Source organism: Rattus norvegicus, chromosome 7, assembly GCF_036323735.1.
Source record: "Rattus norvegicus strain BN/NHsdMcwi chromosome 7, GRCr8, whole genome shotgun sequence".
NCBI lineage: Eukaryota > Metazoa > Chordata > Mammalia > Rodentia > Muridae > Rattus > Rattus norvegicus.
In genome coordinates, this window is record NC_086025.1 from 115,104,538 (window position 1) to 115,131,075 (window position 26,538).

Here is a 26,538-nt window from a genome sequence, read left to right on the forward strand (position 1 = left end):
CCAACCAAGCACTGTGCTCACAGGGAATCGCCTGCCCCACCATCCAGAACAGAGGATGCAGTGAGGCCCGGGGCGGGGGTGGGGGGAAGACAGGCTGCCCCTCTGACTGAGACGGAACCCCGCACTAAGGCCCCCCTAGGCCACACTTTGGCGTGTATGCAAAGGGCGAGTGTACATGGCTCTTGAAGATGTGAACTTGGGTCCTCATGCCCATTGTCCTAACCTCGAACCCCCGTGTGCGTCCTGAGCTGTCCCCACTTTTGAGGAAAGAAGCTTCTGGGCTCTGCAACTACCACAAGTGACTTTTATTTGTGACGCTCCCAGGCGCAGCCCAGACACAGACACAACAGGAAGCAGGAGGTGGCCAAGCAGCCACTTTGGAAGTCACAGGGCATCTCCCACCCAGCTCAATCCCTGCTACACACTCTGTCTCAGAAAACGCTCAAAGAGTAGGCCCAGCATGTGGTTCAGGCATGAGGGGACCTGCCCTTCCCTCCCCAGGATGAAGAACAGGGCTGGGCCAGCCAAGGTGCTTCTTCCACTGGGTCCAAGAGCCAGGGTACCCCAGGCTATTCCACTCCTGGGCTCTTTGGGGTTGGCCCCCGGCTGCTCCTCCAAGCCACACAGTTAAGGCCAGAGTTTCACTTTCTAATGCAGCCCATCTCTGACAGTCTCTGTTCCCTAGGCACGGTGGACACAGCAAGACACAGCACACAGACTAATTCCCCAGGCTTTGGTGGGACAGGAAGGCAGGACAGCCAACAGGGCCTATGGCTAAGTTGGCCTAAGTTTAATAACTAAGCAGCTTTCAGCCCTTCCCCTGGGCATCAATGCCCTACAGTGGACCAGGGTGAGTCCAGCAGGGAGATGAAGCTCTGCAGTCCAGACAGGAAGAACATACCCACACACACCAAACCAACATAGTATCAAAGGACCAACACGACACGAGGGACAAAGACACTTCCCTGCCTCTGGTCAAAATCCTATCCAATGGAGATGCTGGCTGAGCTCAGTCCATCCAAGTCCCCCAGTCACTGGGGCAGGGTGAGGGACAAGAAGCAGCTGGTTTTAGATCTAGATGCTGTACAGCGTCTGCAGCAGACTGTGGCGGGCAAAGGAGCAGGATTCCAGTGCACCATTGGGCCTGTGGAGAAGACAGCTCAGTGAGTGGTGTGGATATCTTGGGACCTGGGAGTTCCGTGTCCGAGTCAGAAAGGTCTGCTTCTGGGTGGGACGGCCTCTGCGTGGGAGCAGGGCTGGGACTCTTGAGACTGACCCCACCCACGAGCCTTAGCTCAGGCAGAGACAGGATCACTCACTACTCACTTTGTCACAAACGCCAGCAGCAGCGGTGCAAGGGTCTTGGGGAAATAGTCCTGCTGTACCACGTGGTTCAACACCATCAGGGGGCCATGCAGGCTAGGAATGGCCTTGATCTTGTCTTCACTCTGCAAATAAAGGTGGGCAAGCTCCAAGGTCACCTGAGAGCCCTGCTTCCTACCTCAGTGACCCACAGGAAGTGACAGGAAGCCTCACCTTGAGCAGACCCATGTGGATGAGCAGCCTGGTAAGGAAGGTGTTGGAATTGAAAGAGGAGGAGCTGAAGGCCTTCTTCATGAGGGCATCTATGGGGTAGAAATGGAATGTGGTAGTAAGCAGGCAGGAGAGGTTTAGACATAAGGGTATCTGGAGCCCAGCTCTGACCCTGTCAAGACCGGGAAACTGAAGGGGTTGCAGTGGGGTCAGAGTACTGGAACCAAGGGAAGGCTCAGCTTTCCATCTAAAACAGGTGTGGAGACAGTACCATTTGTACATGGAGCCAAAGTGGTGGGAAAGACGAGGGGTAGGGGATGTGGGGTGTGGTTAGATATTGAGAGAAAAAAAAAAAAGTCTCCAGTATCTGTAAATGTTCACAGTTCCTGGGGAAAAGCCAGGAACTTCCTTTCCAACCACCCTCCCAAGTGAACAGCCCTGAGCACAGAGCACAGGGCCTAGGAAGAGGCGCGTGTCTCTTCTCCTTTTCTCTTGCCATGGCTTCTGCCTTCCTTCCCTGGGCCTTCCTCTCTTCTCTGCCTGGCCAAACCTGTCATACCCAGAGGCTCTAACGGATATGACAGGGAGAAGGTGACAGGTAGAGTTGGACTGGAGACAGACAGGAGATGTCAAAAAGATTTCAGGAGAGGGTGAGAGCAGGCGTCTTCTGTTTTTGTGACCACATGTGCAGCAGCATTTCACACAGGCACAAAAAACAAAGGCCTCCCTGACAGGAGAGCTCACAGGCCTTACAGAGTAGACTATCTGGCTTTTTCTGATAGGCAGTGTCCTGCCCTGACCCTACCTGGCCTCAGTTCTAACTGTATACAACTGTATGCTTTGGGAAACTCCCCAGTGCAGAGTTCAGGAAGGCATCTAGGTCTACCAGCCCTGCCTCTCTCCCCTTACCGATGGCATCCAGCACTGCTGTCTTTACTGAGGCTTCGTCCCTGAACACAGATGCCACCTTCAGGAAGGCTGAAACAACCTTCTCAGGGTCGGAGGTATCAGTCTGAGGACAAGACATAATGGCTGGTTAGACACTGGAGCCTCAAGGTTCTGACTTCATACAAAACAGCTGCAGAAGGTCCTGGCAGTACTGGGGGAGGGGCATGGTGGGCAGCAAGGATAGGTAGCTACTTTCCCAGATTATTCCCTAGAATCTGGTGAAAACCTAGCCACAACAGGTACAGCAAGTGAGTTAAATACCATTATCTCCAGGTGCTGGGGTAATAAATTTTTACACCGTGCGAAGGTGTGTTTCTGTCCTTCCTCACCTGCCTAAGGCGTTCTCTGATATAGCTGAGGCAGGAAAGGTGAGCCTTCTGGGCAGAGGAATGAACTCTGGGAAAGAACTAGACTTGGAGAGAACTAATATAGTTAAGGTTAACTAAGTTACACGATCTAGTTAAAAAATAGCATAAGCTAAGGCCTGAGCTATCTATAAACAATGATAAATCTCTGTATTTATTGGGAATTGGCAGGTTAAATAGTCTGACAGTATTTGACATCCAACATGACAGCTAGAAATCTAATAAACATGGGCAGATTCAGGTATTAGGCCAAGAGAGGAACCAAAGACATTTAGGAAGTGGGTTTCTTAGCAACTGAGCAAGCCAGCACAGTGCACGTCTCAGGCTCTGGTGAAGCCAGCAGGTATGGAGCCCACACTGAAGCCCCCCAGGAGCACACCCCAGCCTGAGGTGGCCTGCTAAAACACAGGCCCAGCAGCTTCCTGGGAGGGGGGTGGGATGCAGGCCCAAGGAGGCTGCAGCTGCACAGGGCAAAAGGAGCGTCTTCCTGAAACTGCAGTGTGACTGAGACGCCCCAAACTTCTGAACTGGTAATAAGTTTATAAACAAAAAAGAAAAAAGCAACTGGGTATAAGCAACCACAGAGAGAAAGAGTTCTAAAATAAAGTCTCTGAAGGAGATTAAAAATATTTCCTTTGTTAAAAAAAAATAGACTGTAGTGTCAAAAGGGTACTTGAACCCCATATAATTTTGTTTCGATTATCAGCACACAATATTTCCAGTAATGACTGCAATTATATCCTCTTTAAGAAAGATCAGATTAAAGCAGATAAAGAGAGATGAGGGGCTGGAGAGATGGCTCAGTAGTAAAGACCATTGTCTGCTCTTCCAGAGGTCCCGAGTTCAATTCCCAGCAACCACATAGTGGCTCACAGCCATCTGTGATGAGATCTGATGTGCATGGAAACAGCACATTAAAAAAAGGGGCTAAAGGAATTCATGGTAAGTTACAAACAAAACCAAATTAGACACTCCTTTACTGCAGAATACATCTTCAGAGGCATCCACCCTACAGTCTACAGACCTCTGAAGGGAAGCAGAAAGGCACCCACGGTGATGCTTCATGCTGAATGAAGAATACAGACTTTGGGGGGTTGGGGATTTAGCTCAGTGGTAGAGCGCTTGCCTAGCAAGCGCAAGGCCCTGGGTTCGGTCCTCAGCTCCGAAAAAAAGAAAAAAAAAAAAAATACAGACTTTGTTTGATGACACATTTGAGCAATGTCATATAATCTATCTTTCATTTTGTAAATTAAAGCATGTACACATGCTAATACATTATACAACTGATACCTATTCAAATTCAAAGGGCTTCTGCCTTGAGTTCTGAGAAGGCTGAGTCCGTAATTACCATTTATTAGAAATGATGGCCCTATGAGCAGTGCCTTTTTGGGGTGAAGCGGATATTGCTTTCGTGACAGTGAGACAGGTCAGCAGTCCTCCCAATACTAATTCACAGACGGGCACTGAAGAACTACACATGGCTGGCTTCAATGTGACAAAGCCAGCCACCAGGCAACAAACTGCCCTTGCCCCGACTGCTGGGGACAAACAGGACACTGGGAAGCTGGGTGAGTCAGGTAGGACAGTCCTTTGCATTTCCTGCTTCACAGAAAGGTCTGTCAGTCTGTCTGGGCCTGCAGTCCGAAGACGGATGCCTAGTGTTGCAGAGCAACCTTGGGTGACTGACTAGGCAGCAAGTAAGGACCAGCGCTGACCAAGCTGCTCAGGTTCTACCAGCTCGACCCAGCCGAGCCAGCTGAGCTACATGAAGTCTGTGTCTTTGCTGGCAGTGGGTGGGTGGGCCAAGGCAGTCTAATGATACTCAGAGAGCGGTCATCATCTTACTCTAACACTGCAAATCAGCCTGAGGGAATGGCAGCCATCTTAAAATCTAACATACATACCAAGCGTAAAGACCTGAGGTTGATACTTGGTAGAAGAGAACCAACTTCAAGTTTCTTTGACCTCCACATTCAAAATAAAAGGAAGTTAAAAAAAAAATAAAGAAAAACCATGTATCTCCAGCTGGCTGGAAATCTTTACGTAGGCTGCACTGGCCTTGAACTCGAAGAAGTTCACCTGCCTCTGCCTCCCAAGGTGTGAGCAGCTGTGCCTAGCAAAACGTAATGCTTCATTTATTTTATTTTATTTTATTTTTGGTTCTTTTTTTCGGAGCTGGGGACCGAACCCAGGGCCTTGCGCTTCCTAGGTAAGCGCTCTACCACTGAGCTAAATCCCCAGCCCCGCTTCATTTATTTTTTACAACTAAGGATGTATGTGATCTCCATTTCAGGTTGCCAGGGTAACAGAAACCACGCTTCAGGACAATGTTAAGGCCTGCTCCTCCGAGGATGAATGACATCATGTGAGGCTGGTTAGCACTTGAGCTGCACAGATAACCCAGAAAGGGGGTTTGCTCTGGAAGCAGCTAGGCAGGCGGAAGCTCAGAGGCTCAGCCCATGGAACACCCACTGTGGACATGCATAAGTGACTCCCGCAAAAACTCAAATTCTTCAACTTGAGCTTTGCTAGGACACAGCAGGGACCCTCATGACACAACTCACTGACCAACCTAATTTTTAAAGGGGTGGAGGGTGGGAATGCTCTTACCTGCTGGACTATCAGCACCGAGACCTTTGGACCCAGCCGCAGCAGCTTCTCTGGGGAGGGGAATGACAGGAAGGTGGACAGGTCTGTGGGAGGCGGGGAGGACAGCACGGGAGCTGGCTCCTGAGAAATAGGTGACACAGGGGCTCTGTAGATTCCAAACCCCAGATTCTTCGACTTGGCTGTGCCCGTTCCCGCACCAATAGCATCCTTACCCCAGCCAGCTGTGGAGTCTAGGCCCTGAACTCACCCCCCTCAGTCACAGGTCCCCAAGTGTATGGGTGCAATGGCTGCTGACTCCGGGGGTTCTGAAGCTTTGGGGAAGAGGCAAGGTAAATGTAGCCTTTGCACTCAGAGTGGAGCTTTGCCATGGGTCAGCGCTTGCTGCCAGCAAGTACAGGGAAACCTAACCCTGAGAGGCACTTGGTCAATCAGCGTCTCCCACAGCACAGGAGAGCAGCCCTGCTCTAGGAGTGTGTGTGGGCTCTAGCTGTAGTTTGGAACCTACGAGACAGACACATGGGGTCACATGCCAGTGGGGTCAGGCAACAAACCCAAGTCAATGTAAACCCCAGCTACAGCTCTTGACCGCCCCAGGAGTCACTGGGATAACCCATAGCAGGGAGGAGAAAGATTAACTATGTAGCCCAGGGTAGCCCCAAAACTTTTTGGTAATCCTTCTGCATCACTCTTCTAAGGCTAGGGTGACAGGCATGAGTCATGTTCAGCTCTGTGTAATTTACAATTTATTTCTACACAGAATAAAACACAAGCATACAGGTGCACTTACATTCTGGCAAAATACTCAAAAAGGTCTCTCCTGGAATGACTGTCTGAGAACCACCTGGCCTTTGTATTTACTGGGCTGAAGCAGGTGCTAGCCATACCCCAGGACTCTGTTCCCAGCAAATAACAAACTCACCCCACTGTTAGGGTCCAGGATCTTCCTCGAGGGTGTAGCTGGCTCCTCTCCTGACCCTCGCTGCTGTGGCTCTTCTTCCTCTTCCTCCTCTTCCTCCTCTTCTTCCTCCTCCTCCTCCTCATCTTCCTCATCCTCATCGTCCTCTCCTTCCTCATCCTCATCCTCATCCTCTCCCTCATCATCACTGCAGAGAGAAGCTAGCTAAGGCCTAGCAGCCCATGTTGACTCAGAGGTCTAACTCTGAGGCTACGGACTCTGGCTAGGCCAAGCAGCACTGCTCCCAGGATGGCAAGCAGGGTCCCCAGTCTTCTGTCCACTAAGGTTAGTACCTATGCTACAGACACAGAAGAATCAAATGGTCACTGTCCCAAAGAGCCAAGTCCCACACGGGAGCAGGTAGAGGAGCTTGCTGGGATCGGTGTCTCTTGTGACCACAGAAGGCTGAGTGTGGAAGTGCGATGGCCTTCTAGTTCCCCTGAAGCTCTCTCTGCCTTACAGTGGAGTCCCCAGGCCCAGCCTCGAGAACACATACAGTGCCTCCCTAGGGATGACGGAGGCAGGCAGATGACACTGCCTGCCTCGACCTCTTCCATTCCTTCCTATGGGCCGGCCACTGGGAACCAAGTCCATCCCCTTCAGATGCCTGCGCCTCCCATAGGTTCCTCCACTTGCTGCTTCTGCCAAAGACCTGTGGGGAGTGATGGAAGGCAGAGGCAGGGGGACCTCTACAAATTCCAGGCCAGCTAGGGTCATATACTAAAATCCTGCCTCAAACAAAACAAATCAAGGGAGCCAGCAGCCCTTCAGGGCCTCCCCACACACAGGTCTGTAAGCTGGTCCTTTGGTGAGCACACAAAAGTCCCATCCCTTTCTCCAACACCTAGCGAAAGGTGCCAGCTACTAGGCTGGCAGGGAGCTGGAAACAAACTCAAGAGAGTAAGTGAAGAGCAGGCCTGACTCTTGGCTCAGGAGCCACTTTCCCATAATTCCCTACCTGAGGGATGCCAGCACCTTGGCCATATTGAAGCTGTCCAGCACCTCCTGAAGCTGCTCACAGCCCTCTTCTCCTAGGGCATTGCCTGGTCCGGGAAGGAAAGGAAGGTCAGGGAGGGCAGTGCTTGGGCCAGCTGCCCAGAGCTGAGGCTGACCCCCAGCCTACCATTGAGGTCCAGCTTCTCCAGCTCAGCCTTGTCAGCCACAGCCTCGGCAACAACCAGGGCAGCATCTCTCTTGATTTCACAGAATGACAGGTTCAGCTCCTAAAGGGAAGAGGAACAGTAGAGAAGCATGTCAAACCTGGGCCAGGAGACAAGCCTTATTCCCCTCAGCTTCCCCTTGAGCAGTAAAAGCAGGATTGGTCTTCTGTCTTTGGCATTGGGGGTGGAAGAAAAATCACACCATGAACCCAGTGCAAAGTACTAGACATGTTTATCAAGTGAGAAGACTGAGCTGGCCCACCCTCCTGCACACCAGACCCCTTAGGAGCTCATCCCCCTGCGCTCCCCCAGCAGGGGAAAAGCTAGCACCTTCAGCTTGGGCAGGCCCCCACGGACAGCATCTGCGATGGCGACCGCCCCCTTGGAGCGCACCAGGCAGTCTCCAAAATTGATCACCTCCACTTGTCGCAGTGTCTTCAGGGTCTGAAAGGAGGAAGCAAGGGTCTGGGTGATGCTGTTATTCTTACCCATTGGCCAGGCCTCAGCCTCTCCTCAGTTCTCCTCACTGCACACTGGCCTCTGAAGCCCTGGCTAAACCCCAACCCCACTGCTCTCCATTTTACAGAGTTCTCCCCAAAGCATGAATAAAATCTAATTGCATCCCAACACATCAGGGCTTCAAACCCGCCATGGCTTCCTACTGTTTACAGATCACTTCAACTGGGTAATTCTACAAGGTCTCAAATTCCTTTTCCCTTCATCATCCCAATATCCCCAAACCTGAGTCACTTCAGTAAGGACCAACTTAGGAAGGCTCCCTGTTAGTCTGTAGACTTCTTACACTGATCATGGTGCCTGAACCATCCATCCCCACCAGTCAGAATCAACCAGTCCTTTATCCCTCATCAAAACAAGCAAGCTCAAGTCTAAGATCCAATCCCCCCTTCTACCTGGTGCTAACACCTGCATTTGTGACATTTATAACTTTTCATGAGCCCTTCCCACCCAGAGGCCACTCACTAGGCTGCAAGGACCTTGTAACACAAAACCCTAATCTGTGCAAATGAGAGGGGCTGTGGGTATTCATCATGGAAGGATGGAAAGATAGGGGAAAGCCATGCTTGCCAACGAGCCTCCAGAGGCCCATGTGGCCTGACACCCTGCCTCACCTCAGCCATGGCCACCCCACCCTTCTCAGTGAAGGTGTTGTCGTTTAGATTGATGACTCGCAGCAGGGGGTTAATGGCAAACGCCTGGGCCAGGGCTGTGACACCAGGGTGGTTAATTCCATTCTGTGGCATATGGACCTCTTCCAGAGTCCCGATGATCTGTGGGGCAAAACAGAGTTTAGAGTGTGGCCTGGTGCTCAGAGGGAGAGGTTAAACTTCCAGGCAAGCTTTTGGACACAGCTACATCAGATCCAGGGAGACGATAAGGGGTCAGAGATGCTAAAGATTGGCCAGGTTCACAACCAGAATAGAGGTTTCTTGTTGGTCTCCTTGATGTAGTGGTGGTGAAGGTTTTGGCTGGCAGTCAGGGCTTTTTCCCGGATGTCAGGGCCACTGTCTTTCTGAGGACCTCCTATCCAGCTACAGCCTCACTTTCAGGCCGTGTCTTTCTAGTCTTTTGGCCCCTCATCTCTCTGCTTGAGCACCATTATTTCCCCATTTGGTGACATTTCTATTTGTCTCGCAGACTCCAAGCTAGAGCCTTGAGTATGCTCATGCTGGGCTACACTCCCACTGGCATTTTCTTCAAAACAAACAAAAAGACCCCCATTTGGTGAATTGTCTCTGTGCCTGTGAGTCAGGTGCCAAGACACCAGAAGAGCATCCCTTGGTACTGGACCTACTGGCAGCATCAGTTGTCTGACAAGAGGTTCTGGGAGCCAAACTCCGGTCCTTAGCCAGTGCCCTGTGCTAATCCACCTCTCCACCACTGGTATCTTCTTGACCCCGCAGCTCTACCTTAGAACTCCAGCTCCTGAAGAACCCTGGGTTTGTTTCTGTGGCTGTGATAAAATGCTTTGACAAAAAGCAACTTAGGAAAGGGGGCCAGGCATGGTGACACGCCTTTAATCCTAGCTCTTGGGAGGCAAATCTCTGTGTTTGAGGCCAGCCCTACATAAGGAGACACTGTCTTAAAAAACAAGGCTGCAGAGCCTGGCACTTAGGAAACAGAGGCAGAGGCAAGCAGGTCTCTGAAAGTCAGCCAGGTCTACAGAGCAAGTCTGGCTGGGGACGTGGGGAGGAGAAAGAGAGGCTGGAGAAATGGCTCAGGTTAAGAACAGTTGCTGTTCTTCCAGCACCCACATGGTGGCTCAAAACTACCTGAAACTCGGTTCTGGGAGAGGTGCTATCCGCTGGCCCCCACAGGCATGAGACACGGTATACACAGCCATGTAGACAAAAACCAACACACGGAAGCAAGTGCTTTTTAAAAGAAAGGTTTCTGTGATGTTTTCTTTCTATGTGTCGTCCTGGCTGTCCTGGAATTCCCTTTGTCAACCAGGCTGGCCTCAAATTCAGAGTTCTGCCTGCCTCTGCCTTCCAAATGCTGGGATTAAAGGTGAGTTATTTTGGTGAAGGTTCAGAGCCACAGCCCCTTTCTGAGTTCTCCAATACGAGCTCCATCAGCTGCCAATGCCCTTCTTCCTCAGAGCTATAGAAGCACCAAGGCCAATAGAAACCCACCGGGGAAACAACCTGGCTCAGCGTGCATACAGCATGTCTGCCCCCAGACCAGCAAGCAACAGGAACGGGAGAGATTCAAGTGTGGGAAAAGGAAGTTTTTATTCCGTTTGTTTACAACTCCAAGTCAAAGCCAGTATTTCAGGAAAGTCAAAGGCAACAGCCGAAGAAACCGCCAGCTGCATCACCTCCCCAGCCAGGTGAATGAAAACCCTCGCTTGCTTGTTTTTCCCTCAGCTACTTTTCTTCACGATTCAAGAACAGCCCATAAATGGTACTGCCCACATTCGGGTGGTGGTGGTGGTGTCTTTTCACTTACAAGTAACAATAAAGATGCCCTTCACCCCCAACATACACACACAGACACTCACAGACAAGTCCACAGGCCACCCTGATCTAGACTAACTCTTCACTAAGACTCTTCTCTGAGGCTGGAGAAGACTAACCCAGGTCTCACTGTGCACCAATGGCAAACACACATTCAGGTGAAGCACAGACCCTCACCTCAGGGACTGGAGAGATGGCTCAGTGGCTAAGAGCACACACTGCTTTGTAGAAGCCCTGACTTCAGTTCCTAACCTCCATGTTGGGAGCTCCCAACTGCCTTGAACAACAGCACCAGAGGGACAAAGCCTCTGGCCTCTGTAGGCACCTGCACTCATGTGCACCCCAACCCCAAACCCTCTTCCCATGCAGTTCTTCTAGGCCGTATCAACCTGACAAAAACTAGCTTGCACACTGGGGAAGACTTTCTGGATCTTCCTAGATGCAGCCGTCTTTTTCCACATGAGGACTGTACCTTGTTACCTCAGACTTTCAAGGAAAGGTCCCATGTTTCGACAGAGCACTCCACACAGAGTGTGCACTTACTAAAAAGTTTGAAGCCTGGGTTTAAGACCTAGCACACACAAAACCCAAAACATAGGTTCAGTCAGTCAAGTGCTTGCCTTGCAAATATGAGGACCCGAGTTCAACTTGTAGGATCTACATGAAGATGCCAGGGAATGGTGGCAAGCAGTCCTACCACCAGAGGCAGACGGAGGATCCCAGGGGCCCACTATTCAGACATTCTAGCCCACTTCCTAAGCTCCAGCCAAAATGAGGTGGACTGCATAGCTGAGGTTTATAGCACACCTGAGTTTGTTTTCTGACACCGACACTGACATACACACACACATACACACACACACACACACACACACACACACACACACACACACACACTCACACGCTCCCCAAAAGGTGTATGTGGGTTTGAAATTGTCCATGGCAAGGACCTTTAAACCCAAGTACAAATGATTCTGTTCAGCTACATTAGAAATAACAGCCTTTCATCTATCTTGATCACCACAGACTCAGGGTGGGATACTGTGGATGGAGCAAAACCCCAATTCTAGGCAGAGTAGAGGACTGAGGGCTGCAGGCCCCAGGAAGGGCCTATCTGAGGACAGCAAGTAGTCCCCCCCCCCCCCCAAGCCTAGAGAGCGGTGAGCAAGGACCATTCCTTCCCACCCAGGGTGGACAAGGAATCCTTATGGGGCAGCTCCTGAGCTGGGCCACTCTGAGGGACACCCCACTCTGAGGGACACACAAGGGCTGCTGCTGTGGCTGTTTGCTTAGTGCTGGAGGTTGTTTGCTTGGAACAGAAGGGAATGAAGACCCAAGCTTCCACTCCTCACAGCTAGGGCACCACGAAGGTATATACTATCCTAGAACATGGGGACAGGAGAGAGAAGGGGACCAGGGGGCAAAGCTGGCAGAGGTGCTGCAGGCCGGCCAGAGAGATGATGCAGTGGGTGAAGTCTCTTGCTGTGCAAGTCTGACAACCAGACACTCAGTCTCTGGAACTCACATAAAGTGGAGGGAGAGCCAATCCCGCCAAGTTGTCCCCTGCCTGACCTCTACATATGTACTATGGCATGGGCACCTATACACACACCTATAATAAGCAGATTAATAGCTGGACAGTGATGGAACACACCTTTAATCCTAGCACTTGGGAAGCAGAGACAGGCTTTGAGTTCCAGGACAGCACGGGGCACACAGAGAAGCCCTGTCTTGAAAAACCAAAGAAGAAGCCAGGTATGGTGACAGACACCTTTAAATCCCAGCACTCGGGAGATAAGAGGAGGCAAGGACATCTCTAAGTTTGAATCCAGCTGGGTCTATAGCAGTCAGGACTAGAGACATACCCCACCTCAACCCAACAAAACTAAAGCCTGTTACAACCCCCTTCTGTTGCTGGCACAGCAGAGTAAAAGAAATGACTCACCCCAAAGGCTTCTGCCAGTGCAGTGGCTCCATCATTCTCCAGGCGATTTCTGCCAGCCACAAACACCTTCAGGGTCAGTGGCTTGCCTTGGGCACTGGACTTGCGGTGGCACTCAGTCAGAGCTGCTGCCAGAATCTGTAAGGAAGGCACAGCCGTGTGCATATCTTGGCAGGCCCTGACCCCCCCTGCCTCTCGGCTGTCCTCGGGAGTAGATAGGGGACACAGAGCTGTTAGGCGCTGCGGCGTTTCTGTACTGGTTGGGGTTAGCTGCAGCGTCTATGGCAGGTGGAGGCAGACAGACCAGCTAACTGTGGTGTGGATTCCCAGATATCCCAGAGTTCTGCTAGGATAAACCTGTCATGATCTCAACCTTCCAAACAAAGAAACTAGGCTGTGAGAGGCCAGACTCTTGCACTGAGATAGGGCCTCATGCACTTGAGGCTGGCCTGGAGCTCACACTGCTGGAACTCAGCCACCCGAGTGCCTCCAGCTTAGAAACTTCTTCATAGGCACTAAACCAGTAGACTCTGAACCAGAACAGCGTCTCTCCTACTCTCTCTCTCTCTGAGGGGGTTTCCGTCAGACCCCCTGTAGCATCCGTCTGTAGCATCTGACAGTACTTGTGTCTAAGTCTCCTTTATTTTACCTATGAATAGCCCCAAGTACAAAACGGATGACGTAAGCCATCCAAATATGCCAAACGCAAGCCGTAAGCTGCTTTCTGGTTAGGGATGTAGCTTGGCTGGTACAGAGCTCTGGGGCCATGCAGCATCAGGAATCCCAGCACTCAGGAGGAAGGGGAAGTGGGAGTCGAGTTCAAGGCCGTGCTCTCACGGTCTACTGATTTAGTGCCCGTGAGGAAGCTTCTAAGCTGGTTGCTGTGGCACATGCTGGAGGTTGAGGCAGGAGAATCACCACCCTGGACAACATAGCAAGAGAGGAGGCACTCGGGTGGCTGAGTTCCAGCAGTGTGAGTTCAAGGCCAGCCGCAAGTACATGAGGCCCTACCTCAGTTGGAGACAAGGCTGTGCTATAAAATATCTTTCTCAAAACAAAACACAGCCAGGGACTAGTGACACAAGCCTTTAATCCCAGCTTGAGGGAGGCGGAGGCAGAGGCAGGCAGCTTTCTGTGAGTTCAAGGCTAGCCTGGTCTACATGGAAAAACCCTATCTTGAAAAACCAAAACCAAAACCAAAACCAAAATACAAACACATTAAAAAAAGCTTCCTTTAAGTGAAGGGTGTTAGACAGGGAAGAGGGCACCCACGGAAGGACTTGAACCTGCCACTATTCTCCCTTCACAACACAGGACAACCTCTACAGAGGTGGTCACTGGCTCCTTAGCCTGGGACAATTCAAGGCCCATTCTAGGTTTCTCTGATCTGACTGGAGTCTGTGAGGTGGATTTAGCTCAGTGGTGGAGCCCTTGCAAAGCATGTACTGAGGCTCAAGGTTCAATCCTCACTGTCACAAGGGGTGGGAAAAGGGAATGGAACCTCTGGTAAAGGCTCAAACTCTCTACTCATCCCAAACCCCCAAACCTTTGTTTACTTGTACAGGAAAATGGAGGTGGGACCAGCAATGTACACAAAGCCATCTTCATAAATGTACCCCATCCCTCAGCTGTGTCCTAGCTGTTGTGGGTCTGATGGAACCTCAAAAAGGGAGGGAAAGAAAAGGGTGGCCTCCATCACTGCATGGCTGGTGGTCACAGGGTGAACTCTCGGGGCCCAGCCCTGTCCAGAAATAAGCCCTGTGACTGGCGCTGGGCCTGCTCTTCTGAGTAACAAGGTTTGGTCCAGGGATAGATATTCTAATCCTGAATTGTACACAGCAAGCAGGTCAGAGCAGGTTATGCAGCAGCACTGTCTCTGTGTTGCCAAGGCAACTCAAGAACTTGGAATGGTTGCCTAGCAACCTAACCTCCTGGACTCCTTTCCTCACTGACTGCAGGCTGCTATCTGAGGCTTTGCTTTTCTCCTCTGAAGTGACAGACAACAGCCCCTGCCCCCAAAGATGGTCTTAAGAGCTACTAGAACTCATAGCCCAGTGTGCATGCAGGAAGGGACTACCCAGGGCTGCCAACCCACCTTGCCACCACCGATGCCCATGCCACAGTTGTTAAGCTTGAGTTCCTGCAGGGTGAAGCAGGCTGGGCTCTTGAGGAGGGCCTCGAAGCCTCGCACTCCATCAGGTCCAAATGCGTTGTCACTGAGGTCGAGCTCCACCAGCTGTGCTCCTGCAGTGATGAGCCCCTCCCCTAGTGAGATCTGGATATAGAGAGAACTCGCTCAGTCTCCCAGACATCGACCAGATGCCACTTCTTCTTCTTCCAGCCCCAAGCCCTTTCCACAGGTCAGACCCAGGTCAGACCCAGGTCGGCCCAGACACTGTCTTTTTTTTTTTTTTTTTTGGTTCTTTTTTTCGGAGCTGGGGACCGAACCCAGGGCCTTGCGCTTCCTAGGTAAGCGCTCTACCACTGAGCTAAGTCCCCAGCCCCGACACTGTCTTTTACAGCAGACTTTCCTTACTGTTCCCTACACTGTAATGGGAGTGAGCGGGGCCTGGGGGTAGGAGAATCTGGAAGGCTCTCTGTAGGAGGTGGCACTGAGTTCACAGAAGAGGAGAACCAGCCAGTCAACACAAAGATTCCAGAGAGCAACAGAAACCAGAGAAGAGATACAGAAAGATGGCAGCCCGCCTAAGCTGGGGGCCCCTCTGGATATGCAGGAAGGCCTCATAAACACCTCAAGCCTCAGGACTGACCGAGCAAGATGCTGTTGGAAACACAGGAGTGGTACAGAAAACAACCCCAGCCACTCCAGGAAAAATGGCCCGAGGTGGCTCTGCCAGAAAAGGGGTGGGGGAAGGGGCAGACATGAGTGGGCAAGTAGCCCCGCAGTGGCAGGAATTCAAGAGGGAACACCTTGCCTTTGCCCATACAACCCACAGGTTATCCTATTACTTAACAGAGACAATGGCTGCACTGTCATCTGAAGGTCTGGCCCCAGCTGTGCACTGTGTCTACCTCTCTCTGGACCAGTATTGTCACGCGCCCAAAGGCTCGCTCACTTCCTCTTACTTACATGCCTAAGACCCATTCTCCTGACGGGGAATGTGGAGCTACAGCACTTCTTCAATACGGGAACTAAACGATTATGAGAGGCCCCACGAAAGCCGCCCTGGCTACTTTACTCAGCCTGTGTCTGAATCCTGCTTATCCTTCCAGGGTAACACTAACTCCATCCCCCAGGAGGTAGTCCAACATAGTAGACCAGAATCCTCTGCCTGGCTCTTTAGGAGGATGGTGAGGTTTTCCTGAAACCCCACTGTGCCATATGAAGGCCTGAGAATGAGATGGGACAGTCACACCACAGACTCCTTTGTCTTGAGACCCTGTGCTAGGCAGAGAGACCTGTAAGAGCCCACTGATAGCTGGTGCTATGAACCAGGTTAGTTCTCTCTTCTTTCCCTCTCTCTACAGCTCAAATGCTGGGAACTTGGCTCTAGACAATCTGGAACTGCAGCCACTTGAGCATCAGAGCAAACAACGTGACACAGTAACAAAGGTGGAGCAGTCACAAGACGCTGTATACAGACAGTCCCAGGGACACCGGGACTTTGGGAAGGCCTGCTCTGAGCAGCATCTCCGCCCATCCAAGGCGTGGCCCAGTGCTCCACATCCTCACTGGCTCCCATCATCTGTCAGGACACAGGCAGGGGCTGGGCTAGCCTTGTTTTCACCTGTGAGGCTGAAATGACTCTCCAGGTGTGAGGGGGTGTCTGTCCCTGCAGGAAAGCACAACCTGGTCCTTACCAGAGCTGGTGGGATCTCGGACCGAAGCCTTCCGGTGAACATGTCACTCCAATGGCATCGCTGTGCAGGAAGAAGGAAAGTGTTAGCTGGAAAACCCAGGAGCAGCCTCAAGTGAAGTCTCACCAGCAATGCCTCCTTGAGAGCATCCCAAGAGAATCCAGATTTCCTAATTTCCGCTTTCTCAGCAGATAATTAGACCAATTTTGGCCACAGCTAGAGGGACCCAGAAACAAAGAGTATTCTCTCTGATCTGCCCACCCTTTGGTGGAAGGTGAAGATTGTGGGTGACAGAACACCACAGAAGTAAACAGAGGCGTGACCACGGAGAAGCACCTCTTTCCAGCCCGACATCCGCCTGGGGCTGGGCCCTTCCTGCTTCCATGCTTTTTGTTGTTTTCCATGCAAGAGTCTCCGGTAGCCCAAGCCAGCCCCAAGCTATGGAGGTAAAGTCAGCCTTGAACTCCTAATCCTTTCCCAACCTCCCAAATACTGGGATTTCAGATTTGTACGGCCATGCCCACCAACTAACTTGCTTTTTAACAAATGAAGAACAAGACTCAGACTTAGAGCCGTGAGGTGGAAATAGTGTCACACTGCAGTCCACACTATCCTGCTTTACTTTCTGGTGTGTTATGTCTGGTGACTTTCTTTTTAGAGAATGGTGCTCGCCTTTACTCACTTGAAAGGTGAGTTTAGGGGCTGGAGAGACAGCTCAGCATTTAGGAGCCCTGGCTGCTCTTCCAGAGGACCTTGGTTCAGTTCCAGCACACAACTACCTAAGGCTTCCGCTCCAGATCTTATGTCCTCTTCTGTCCTCTGCCAGGTGCCAGGTACGTGTGTCACACACACATACATGCAAGCAAAATACCCATAAACATAAGTTCTTTCTTCTAAAATACATAAAAAGCTAGTTCAGTGTAAATGATCAGATTAAGTCACACAGGCAGGAGACACTTAGAACTAGGTTGCAAAAGCCATATCCCCAGCTCTGGTCACTCCAGGTGGCTTTATAAGAATGGCCTATTAGAAGCATGTGCTAGCTAACTTTTAAAAATATTTATTTATTAATTATATGAGTGCACTGTAGCTGTCTTCTGACACACCAGAAGAGGGCACCAGATCCCATTACAGATGGTTGTGAGCCACCATGTGGTTGCTGGGATTTGAACTCAGGACCTCTGGAAGAGCAGTCAGTGCTCTGAGCCATCTCTCCAGTCTGCTAGCTAACCTTCATGCTCCTTGGAAGAACACTGTGAGCAGAAGACTCTCCGAGTTTGTCTTTCATGGGTGCCCCTTCCAATTAAGACTCCTGTACTCCTAATGCCACCAGAAGGTTGCTTCGTTTCAGAAAAAAGGGTCAGACTTTGTGTTCAGTTTGTGTCAGGGGAGAGGGCTATGTGGGGGTCTGCCACCAGGACAGGCCTCTGACAGTTCAAGATCTAAGTGGTAGTTGCTGCAAAGTGAGGGGATCTTATCTAGTACAAGCCTCCTCTGCTGTCCCCTCACCTTCAGCTTGGACTTCTTCTCTAAGGCCTTGGCGATGACTCTGGCCGCTTCCACGCCCACTGTGTTCCCCTCCAGTCGTAGAGCTTCCAGGCCATCAAACTCTTCAATCTCCTTAATCACATCTTTAGCTATGTAAAAAGAACACAGGCTTAGGCCTAGGCAGCCTGAACCCAGCAGGACAACTCAGGAAGCATTTACTCATTTACCCCAAGGGCTTTGAACCATGCACCTCTGCAGAGAGGAGACCAGGACAGGCTCACAGCATCTGAAGTAGCAGAACTGTACACACTATTATTCCTCTGTTTGAACAAACACAGGTCTACTCACTGGTTTAGTCAACACTAGTGACACTTGAATCGGGGTTCTCCTTTCTGTTTCTGCGATTTTTAAAGACAGGATGTAGCACAGTCAGCTTTGAAGTTTTCTACCTAGTCAAGAATGACCTTGAAATTCTTTTTTTTTTTTTTTTTTCCGGAGCTGGGGACCGAACCCAGGGCCTTGCGCTTCCTAGGCAAGCGCTCTACCACTGAGCTAAATCGACAACCCTGACCTTGAAATTCTAATTCTCTTGCTGTCATATGGCTCTGGGTCTCCTCTTCAGGGGTCCCACAGACAATGGCTAGGACTGATCTCTTTGCCTTTTGCAAATCTTGCTCCAAAAGGTAGCCATCTCTAATGTCAGGAGACTGGATTTCCCAGATGGCTGTGCGAGGAAGCATAAGCCTTAAGCAAGAAGGGCACGGCAAGGCCTGGTGGCACAGGCCTTTAACCCAGTACACAGGAGGCAGCATTGAGAGGATGAGGTCAGTGACTTCAAGGCCACTCTGGTCTACACAGCGAGTTCTAGGGACAACCAGAATTACAAAGAGGCTCCATCTTACCAAATAAATAAGTAAAAACTAAAAATTAAAGGTAGATAAAGTGACCCTCACTTCTTGGGTCCTTTGTTCAAATTTCTCAAAGATGCTCACATTCTGCCTCCCAAATACCTCATTTCCCCTCAAAGTTAGGAGTTGCTGAAAGGCTAGAGTAAGCTAGGCACTCCTAGTGACCTAACATAAAGCCAGCGACACAGACAAATCAGCCATTGGAATGTCAAAGCCAAACTCAGCCTTTGTCTGCCGTCTGCAGTGCCGGGCATCACATCCAGGGTTTGTACAACACGAGGATTAAACAGAGCTGCACCCTGAGCTCAAAGCTTGAGTGTCTCACCCCTACCTCCAGCACTGGTGACTGCCCTGCGGGAGTTATATCCTGACGTCAGTCACTTTTCAAATCTGCAAAATGGGAACAAAGCCTTGGAAAGGAAACAGTATGCATTTGTTTATTTACTGTTTGTAGAAGTTCACATAAATGTGGAGGTCAGAGAATCATTTGAGGGGTCAGTTCTCTCCTACCACATGTTCCAGTGATAGAACTTGGGTCATCAGGCTAACTAAAAACTGCCTTTGGCAAACCTGTATTTACTAAAATAAGCCCAATGTCTATTCAGAAGCATGGGAGCAGGGAACTCAGCTGGACCTCACTAATCTTGCAGTTGGTGAACTCTGCGACCTTGAATGAGTTAGCCTCACTTACTGAACAGAGCAGATGAAGTTGAGGGGTTTGGGTATCCAGAGAAATCTGTCAGTTTCCAAGTACTACGAAGTGGTCAGGAATGGACAGTCCCTACCACCCTAAGGTTCAAAAAGTTTCCTTTGGAGGGGAGTAATTTATGGGTACATGAGACAGTCTGGCAAGTCCAAACCAGTTTCTCTGGTTGGGCCAGAACCCTAAGAGGCCTCACAAGGTCTAAAGGAAGCAAGGGATTCAGGGTTCTCCATGCTAGCTAAAGCCTTAGTCATGAATGGAAAGACAGGAACCTGATTCTATCTCCCAAGGGTGCCTGGATGCAAGGACTGAAACTTCCCATGAGGGCCCAAGACTGTCGTTTTACTGCAGCTCCCTCAGGGCCTCTGCTGCGAGGAAGACAGCTGCCCTGGGATGCAAAGAACCCAGTCCTGAAGCCAGGGGGCTGAGCTAGATGGACAGGTATAAGACTAGTCTGAGTGAAACCCTGTCAACACCCTCCCCACGCCCCACCTCATCTCTCAAGTAATAGTCACAGAAGCCTCACTTAGAGTGGACCAATGGCACAAGACTGCCAGGACAAAACTGATCCAGATGAGGAAGCTCAGAGAGCCTGAGACCAGCAAGCATGCGTACACAGCCAGCCCAGGAACTTACCATCTTCTGCAGTATTTAGTTTGAGACCCTTGCCCTTAAAACTCAGCTGTCCTCCGGCTACCTGAGTTTTGGCCAGGGTCTCTGCCAATTTGGCAATGTCTTCAGAGGCCATGACTACAACAGCGGGCTCCCCTGGAGGTCTGTAAACTGAAGAAAACAAACTGCATTAAAAAAGATTCTTGGGGGGGCTGGAGAGATGGCTCAGCGGTTAAGAGCACCCGACTGCTCTTCCAGAGGTCATGAGTTCAATTCCCAGCAACCACATGGTGGCTCACAACCATCTGTAAAGAGATCTGATGCCCTCTTCTGGTGTATCTGAAGACAGCTACAGTGTACTTATATAATAAATAAAATAAATCTTTAAAAAAAAAAATGTAAAAAAGATTCTTGGAAGAGAAGGGAAGGGAGACTGGAGAGATGGCTCATCAGTTATGAGTATTTGTTGTTCTTACAAAGAACCTACATTTGATTCCCATCACCCACAAACGCCTGTTAAGTTCAGCTCCAGACCAGACACTTCTGACCTCTCAGGGCACCTGCATTCACATGTGTACACACACACACACACACACACACACACACACCATTGCTCACACATGCATCATACACACAATTACAGTGAATTAAAATTTTAAAATATTTTTTCAATGGGCTAGGAAGAAGGCTCAATGGTTAAGAGGCTGCTCTTGGGGCTGGAGAGATGGCTCAGTGGTTAAGAGCACCCGACTGCTCTTCCAGAGGTCATGAGTTCAATTCCCAGCAACCACATGGTGGCTCACAACCATCTGTAAAGAGATCCGATTCCCTCTTCTGGTGTATCTGAAGACAGCTACAGTGTACTTACATATAATAAATGAATAAATCTTAAAAAAAAAAAAAAAAAAAAAAGAGGCTGCTCTTGGAGAGAACTAGAGTTTGATCCCAGCATCCTATGTTGACTAGGGTCTCTGTGGGTACTGCAGACAAATGGTTCAGACATATATGCAAGGCAACATACTCTACACATTTAAAAAAATAGTGGTTCAGGCTGGAGAGATGGCTCAGTGGTTAAGAGCACTGGCTCCTCTTCCACAGGACTTGGATTCAATTCCCAGCACCACATGGCAGCTCATAACTCTCTGTAACTCCAGTTCCAAGGTATCTGACTCCCTCACACATGCAGGCAAAACACTAATATACACAAAATTTTTAAAACTACTAAAAAATTGTTTTTATGCTTTTCATACCACCACACCAGCACATGGGGGGCCAGTCTAGTCTACGGAATAAAATCCTGTCTCAAATAAAACAAACAAAAAAAAAAAAAGAAAAAAATCTTTGTGGGCTGGAGAGATGGCTCAGTGGTTAAGAGCACTGACTGCTCTTCCAGAGGTCATGAGTTCAATTCCCAGCAACACATGGTGGCTCACAACCATCTGTAGTGGGATCCAATACCTTCTTCTGGTGTGTCTTAAGACAGCTACAGTGTACTCATATACATAAAATAAATCTTTAAAATAAATTTAAAAAATCTTTGTAAAAAACATTGTTCTCAAAACTTAAGACCCGGGTTTGGGGCTGGAGAGATGGCTCGGCGGTTAAGAGCACCCGACTACTCTTCCAGAGGTCCTGAGTTCAATTCCCAGCAACTACATGGTGGCTCACAACCATCTGTAGGGAGATCTGATGCCCTCTTCTGGTGCATCTGAAGACAGCTACAGTGTAGTTATATATAATAAATGAATAAAAAAAAAAAAAAAAAAAAAAAGACCCCGGGTTTGATATCCCAAGTATAACCTCTCAGTGTGTGTGCCACGCCCCTTGAGATCTCGTCAGGGTTGTAGATTAGCCCCCTTCCTGATGTGGAGAGCCCAAGAGCTAACCCACCCAGAGAAGTGAATGTGTCATTAGAAAGATCAGGGACAGTCGCGTCCCAAAAGTAGCAGCTGCTTCAAGAGTCACGCACCTGCCTGATCATCTTGGTAGCACTCTGCCTGAGGGTCCCACTCCTCAAACAGGACATAGATGGCTATGGGATCCAGGTCATCCATCCCACAGAAGGCACCACTGCCCATGCTGACATGACTACGGGAGGCACACAAGGCTAAGGCCACTGCATGACTGGTTTCAACCCTGGCCAGAGACTGCACTTGCCACAGTGGCCCCTCAGCGGTTCCTAGGAGACCAGAGGTATCTACATCACAAGAGCTGCCATCACAATAGATCAGGGTGTGGGAAATACCTCAGTCTCTCCATTGTGCACTAACACTGAACTCATCAAGCAAGCAACTAACTACTGCAGGGCACTGAACGCTGTCCCCAATTCAGTCTGGACACTCAGATTCCAGGAGTTGAGAGCCCAGTCTACAAGGTTACCCCACAGGTGATGCTCTATGAACCCCAGTGTGTTTACCTGTGCCTCTGATCTACTGGCTATGAACTAGGGTTGCCATGACTCTCCCCCTGGGGTCAGTTAATTTGCTAGAACTCACAGAACTCAGAGAAAATAGGTTTTTTTGTTTTGTTTTTTTTTAGTAAAGGATGTGTGTTTGTATGGGTATGTGCTAGGGATAGTACCCCAGATTTCTCACATTGAACTATATCTTTAACCCCCGGCAAATAACTCATTCATTCATTCATTCATTCATTCATTCATTCATTCATATACAGGGTCTCAATGTATATCTTTGGCTGGCTGAATTCAGTCTGTAGATCAAGATGGCCTCAAAGTCATAGAAAACCAGCCATTTGCTTCTGCCTCCCCAGAACTAGGGATAAAGATGTGTACCATCATGCCAGCAAACAAAGGGTATTTTAAAGAATACAAATGAACAGCCAGATAAACAGAAAGAATGCACAAGGAAGGGCTGCGAAAAGAGCCCAGGGCTTCCATGCACTCTTAAAACCAACATCCTCCAAGACTCTCTGTGCACAGGTATCTGGAAGCCTTCTGAGCCCTGTCCTTTTGGAGGTTCATAGACTTCATTACATAAGCATGATTGGTTAAATCATAGTGTCACTGATAAACCTGAGTCCCACTCTCCAACTCTGCTTAGGTTTTTCTAATGACTTCCTCCACCCACCCTAGTACTACCCAAGGGGCTCCGAGCCAGCAATCAGCATCAGAATAGGTGTTTTCTATGCCAGGAAGTAGGACTATAACCAAATATATATTTCATAATGTCACCACAAAACAAAGTTGCCCACAGCCGGGAGCGTAACATTGGCAGAATGAGAAAGTAGAGCTGGCATACAGCCAAGTGAGGGACCTATCAGGCATAGGGGGCTACAGGTTCAAGCCCCAGCACTACCACAGAGAGGAGAGAATGATAATTCCATGTTCCCAAAGAGAATGTGGCAGGTGACCAGGGAGTGGTGTTGAATTAGAACAGCCCCCATAGGCTCGTAGACTTGACTTCTATCTGTCTTTAGAATGGGTTATAGCTCCCAGCTACTGCTCCAGTGTCATGCATGCCACAATGCTACCCAATGTGATGATAGTGGATTAAACCTGTTCAATAAGACATTTTATACTTCATGTATATCTATCTCAAGGTCACCATAGTCTACAGAGCAAGTTCCAGGGCAACCAACAGCTGTTACACAGAGAAACCCTTCCTTGAAAACCCAAAAAAGGATAGGCTTGGTCATGGTGTCTCTTCACAACAACCAGAACACCAACTAAGACACCGGACCTGTCAAGTCATTCTTTGAGCACATTCTGAATGCCAGACCACAAGCAGACAGTGATTCAGCTGAACAAAGGTCAGAGCCAGATTCCTCCAAATGCCCCTGGGCCTCAGGACTTCCTGCCTATCCGAGGCTTCCTCTGGGCTTGGCCAGCTGCCCATCACTTTCCTTATTTTACCCCCAAACACCCTGATTTATTAACCAATAAGCATACATTACAACTCAGGATAAAATATCAAAGCATTCAGCAAAACACTGTATCGAGCACCATGTAGTGGACACTGTCTGGAATACCAGAACTACAGTAAGGCACATATTCCTTGAAGTTTATTTATATTCCAAAAACCAAAATATTTTACATGTTAATGAAAAAGCCCGTGGAAGCAAGGGAGGGGCAGTTCAGCAGTAGAACTCTTGCCTAGGGTTTGTGAGGGGCTGGTTTCAAGCTCTTACACCACAAGAAATAAAATAATAAAAAAGGCCAGGTGCTGTGGCACACCTATGACCTAGTACTTGGGGAGGCAGGAGGATCAGGAGTTCAACGCCATTTCCAACTACTAAAGGCGCTAAGGCCAGCCTGGGCTACACAAGACCCTGTCTGAAAAATACAAAGAAAAAAAAAAAAATCCCCACACAAAGCAACCAGGAAAGGGGCAAAGAAGGTGGTTTTCGTTTTTGATGGGTTTCTTTTTTTGGGGGGGAGGGGGAGCTGTTTACAGTAGAATGATGATTAAAGGTGTTACCTGTAAAGAAACTAAAGATATGACAGACTGAGCCAAGCAGAAATTGAGGGACGAGCATTCCTACAAAAGGAATACAATATGCAAAGGCTCATGGGATAGAGGAGGAATTGCAAGGCCAGTGGGGCTACGGTTAGAGCAGAGGAGAAAAGACTCAAGTCACAAAAGACATCCTAATTACTGTATAGGATGAGTGACCAGGAGGGTCCCTGGAAGGTTTTTAGCAGCTAAAAGTGCACCAAGCTGCTTTTGACAGGAACAGGGTCCCAGTAAGAGGCCTGATATTTGAGGGCTCAAAAAATGACAACACTGACAGGTATTCTCCTAGGACCAACTAAGCCAGTTCAAGCCAAATTAAAGTATAAAGGCAGGTTTATTGGGGGCAGCTCTCTGGTGGGTTCACCTGTTCCAAGGAAGGGAAGTTGTCTTGCAGACAGGGAGACAGAGAGGTGGGGAAGACAAAGGAAAAATGAGCTCTCATATGCAAGAAGTTAGAAGTGAAGACAGAGGGATGGAGGAGGAGAGTGGGAGAGGACCAAAATGTCTGGATTATACAGTGAAGAGCTTCAGGGGGTAAGAGGCAGCCCAAGCCCTGGGCTGGAAACTTCAAGTAGGGACTAAGGGATGCTGGGAGAATCTGAAGGCCAGGTCAGCTTTGGTAGGTTAAATAGGCACTTCAGCCAGCTGTCACCGGCCAGAAACCCAACAAACACGAAGATGAGTGAAAATCTATCTAGAATTCAGCCACCTCTTACAGTTCTACGATGAGACAATGAGATTTAAAACGGGGTGGCGGTGGTCGGGCTCCATGTAGAAGGGAGGCACAATTTCAGGTCTTGGAACCAGACACACAGACACACACAAGCCCTCCCCCATTCACTTTAAAGAATGACTAACCAAAGCAAAAGAGAAATGGTATTGAGCTATCCAAGGTCAGCAGACAGCTTGCGAGGGATCAGACACAAACGGTCAATACACAAACGCCCTCTCCTCCTGGGCGGCCGCGTGGGAGACGTCCTCAGGTGCACAGCCATCCATCGACCCAGCAAAGCGTCAGCAGTGACTCATGCCAGGCTTCCCGCGCGGACGTGGGCCGACTGGGTAGGCAGCGATGGACTGGGTGGCGCCACCCGGCACGGCAGGCGGCTTCTCACCGCCTACAGGTGAGATGGGTGCCAACGTGAGGCGCCACCGCGGAGAGACAGCTGTGGCTACCGTCCACTCTAGGCCTCAGTTTCTCCAAACGTACAAGGGGTAGCGCCGCCCAGCGCCCCATCCCCCAACGCCGGGCTCAGCGAGATCAAAAGGGGGTAGTCATGAGGCGATCGTTTCGCCCCACCCGGACCCTGGTAGCCAAGCAAGTGACAGGAAGAGCGTGAGGGCCCCGACTCACCTCAAACTAGCGGCGCCGCCGCGTGGGGGGACGGAACGCACGCGTCGGTCACTGCTTGAGAGCCCGCGCGAGGGCCAGGCCGGTCACCGCGCCTCTATACGGCGGTTCCAGTGACCAGTCTGCTCGCCTGTCCTCGCTGCCGCGGCTGCTCGTCTAGCTTGTGCACACCACCTGCTCCACGATCCCCAGCGATTATGGCGGCGGAGGAGGATTTTTGAAAGCCGGCAGTTTCTTTCCTTCGATTTGATTTGTTCAAGCCGGAGCGGCGTTTTGCCGGGCTCGCTTGCGGGGTCTACTGGGAAGGGAAGTCCTGTCCTCCCGCGCAGCCATGGCTGGACGCACAAGATGAACTACAATTCCCATGATGCACAGTGCTCGGAGTTCGCAACCCTCCTCTCCACCCGCCCTCTCGGCTTCTGGCTCTTTCTCTACGGGACTCTGTTGGATGGTATTTGACCGGTGCATCCGCTGACTACAAATCCCGGCAGACCATGCCGAGAGGCAGCCGCACCCTTCCGTAGAGGTTAGCGCTCTCATTCATGCAACTTTATTGACAAAGGCGATACAATGAAAGGCATGTCCCTGGAGCTTATCAGTAGTAATAGGGATCTCCTTGCTAAAAGAAACGACTTAAAAAAAAAAAAAATCTAATTACTCTGAAATTAAAAGGAAATTTCAAAGATTCCTCGAT

At 49.9% G+C, this 26,538-nt stretch overlaps 1 protein-coding gene across 6 annotated transcripts; it reads right to left on the minus strand.

Moving 5' to 3' along the window:
* Positions 1–282: 282 nt before the first annotated feature.
* On the minus strand, positions 283–26,027 carry Rangap1 (RAN GTPase activating protein 1). Of its 6 annotated transcripts, none has more exons than NM_001244855.1 (16): positions 25,848–26,027; positions 20,046–20,192; positions 17,820–17,947; positions 16,314–16,373; positions 14,587–14,766; positions 12,495–12,629; positions 8,702–8,860; positions 7,902–8,015; positions 7,535–7,634; positions 7,370–7,454; positions 6,376–6,559; positions 5,457–5,576; positions 2,443–2,545; positions 1,537–1,625; positions 1,327–1,448; positions 283–1,144 (listed from the first exon to the last, which is right to left on the minus strand). In NM_001244855.1, exons 2-16 carry the CDS (start codon positions 20,155–20,157, stop codon positions 1,075–1,077), a joined length of 1,761 nt encoding a protein of 586 aa, NP_001231784.1. In that variant the 5' UTR covers positions 20,158–20,192; positions 25,848–26,027; the 3' UTR covers positions 283–1,074. The 6 variants fall into 6 exon arrangements, 4 of the variants coding, with proteins under 4 accessions (NP_001231784.1, XP_006242163.1, XP_006242162.1 ...); XM_006242101.5 differs by lacking the exon at positions 25,848–26,027 and adding an exon at positions 25,352–25,778 and having other exon boundaries at positions 291–1,144; XM_006242100.5 differs by lacking the exon at positions 25,848–26,027 and adding an exon at positions 21,991–22,240 and having other exon boundaries at positions 291–1,144.
* Positions 26,028–26,538: the final 511 nt, after the last annotated feature.

Coding starts and splice junctions, on each gene's coding strand:
- Rangap1 (XM_006242100.5), bottom strand. CDS start 22,099: ATGGGCAGTGGTGCCTTCTGTGGGATGGATGACCTGGATCCCATAGCC. Junction 8,016..8,701: donor GTGGGGTGGCCATGGCTGAG/GTGAGGCAGGGT, acceptor TCCTCCTTTCAG/ACCCTGAAGACACTGCGACA. Junction 6,560..7,369: donor AAGGTGCTGGCATCCCTCAG/GTAGGGAATTAT, acceptor TTCTCTCTGCAG/TGATGATGAGGGAGAGGATG.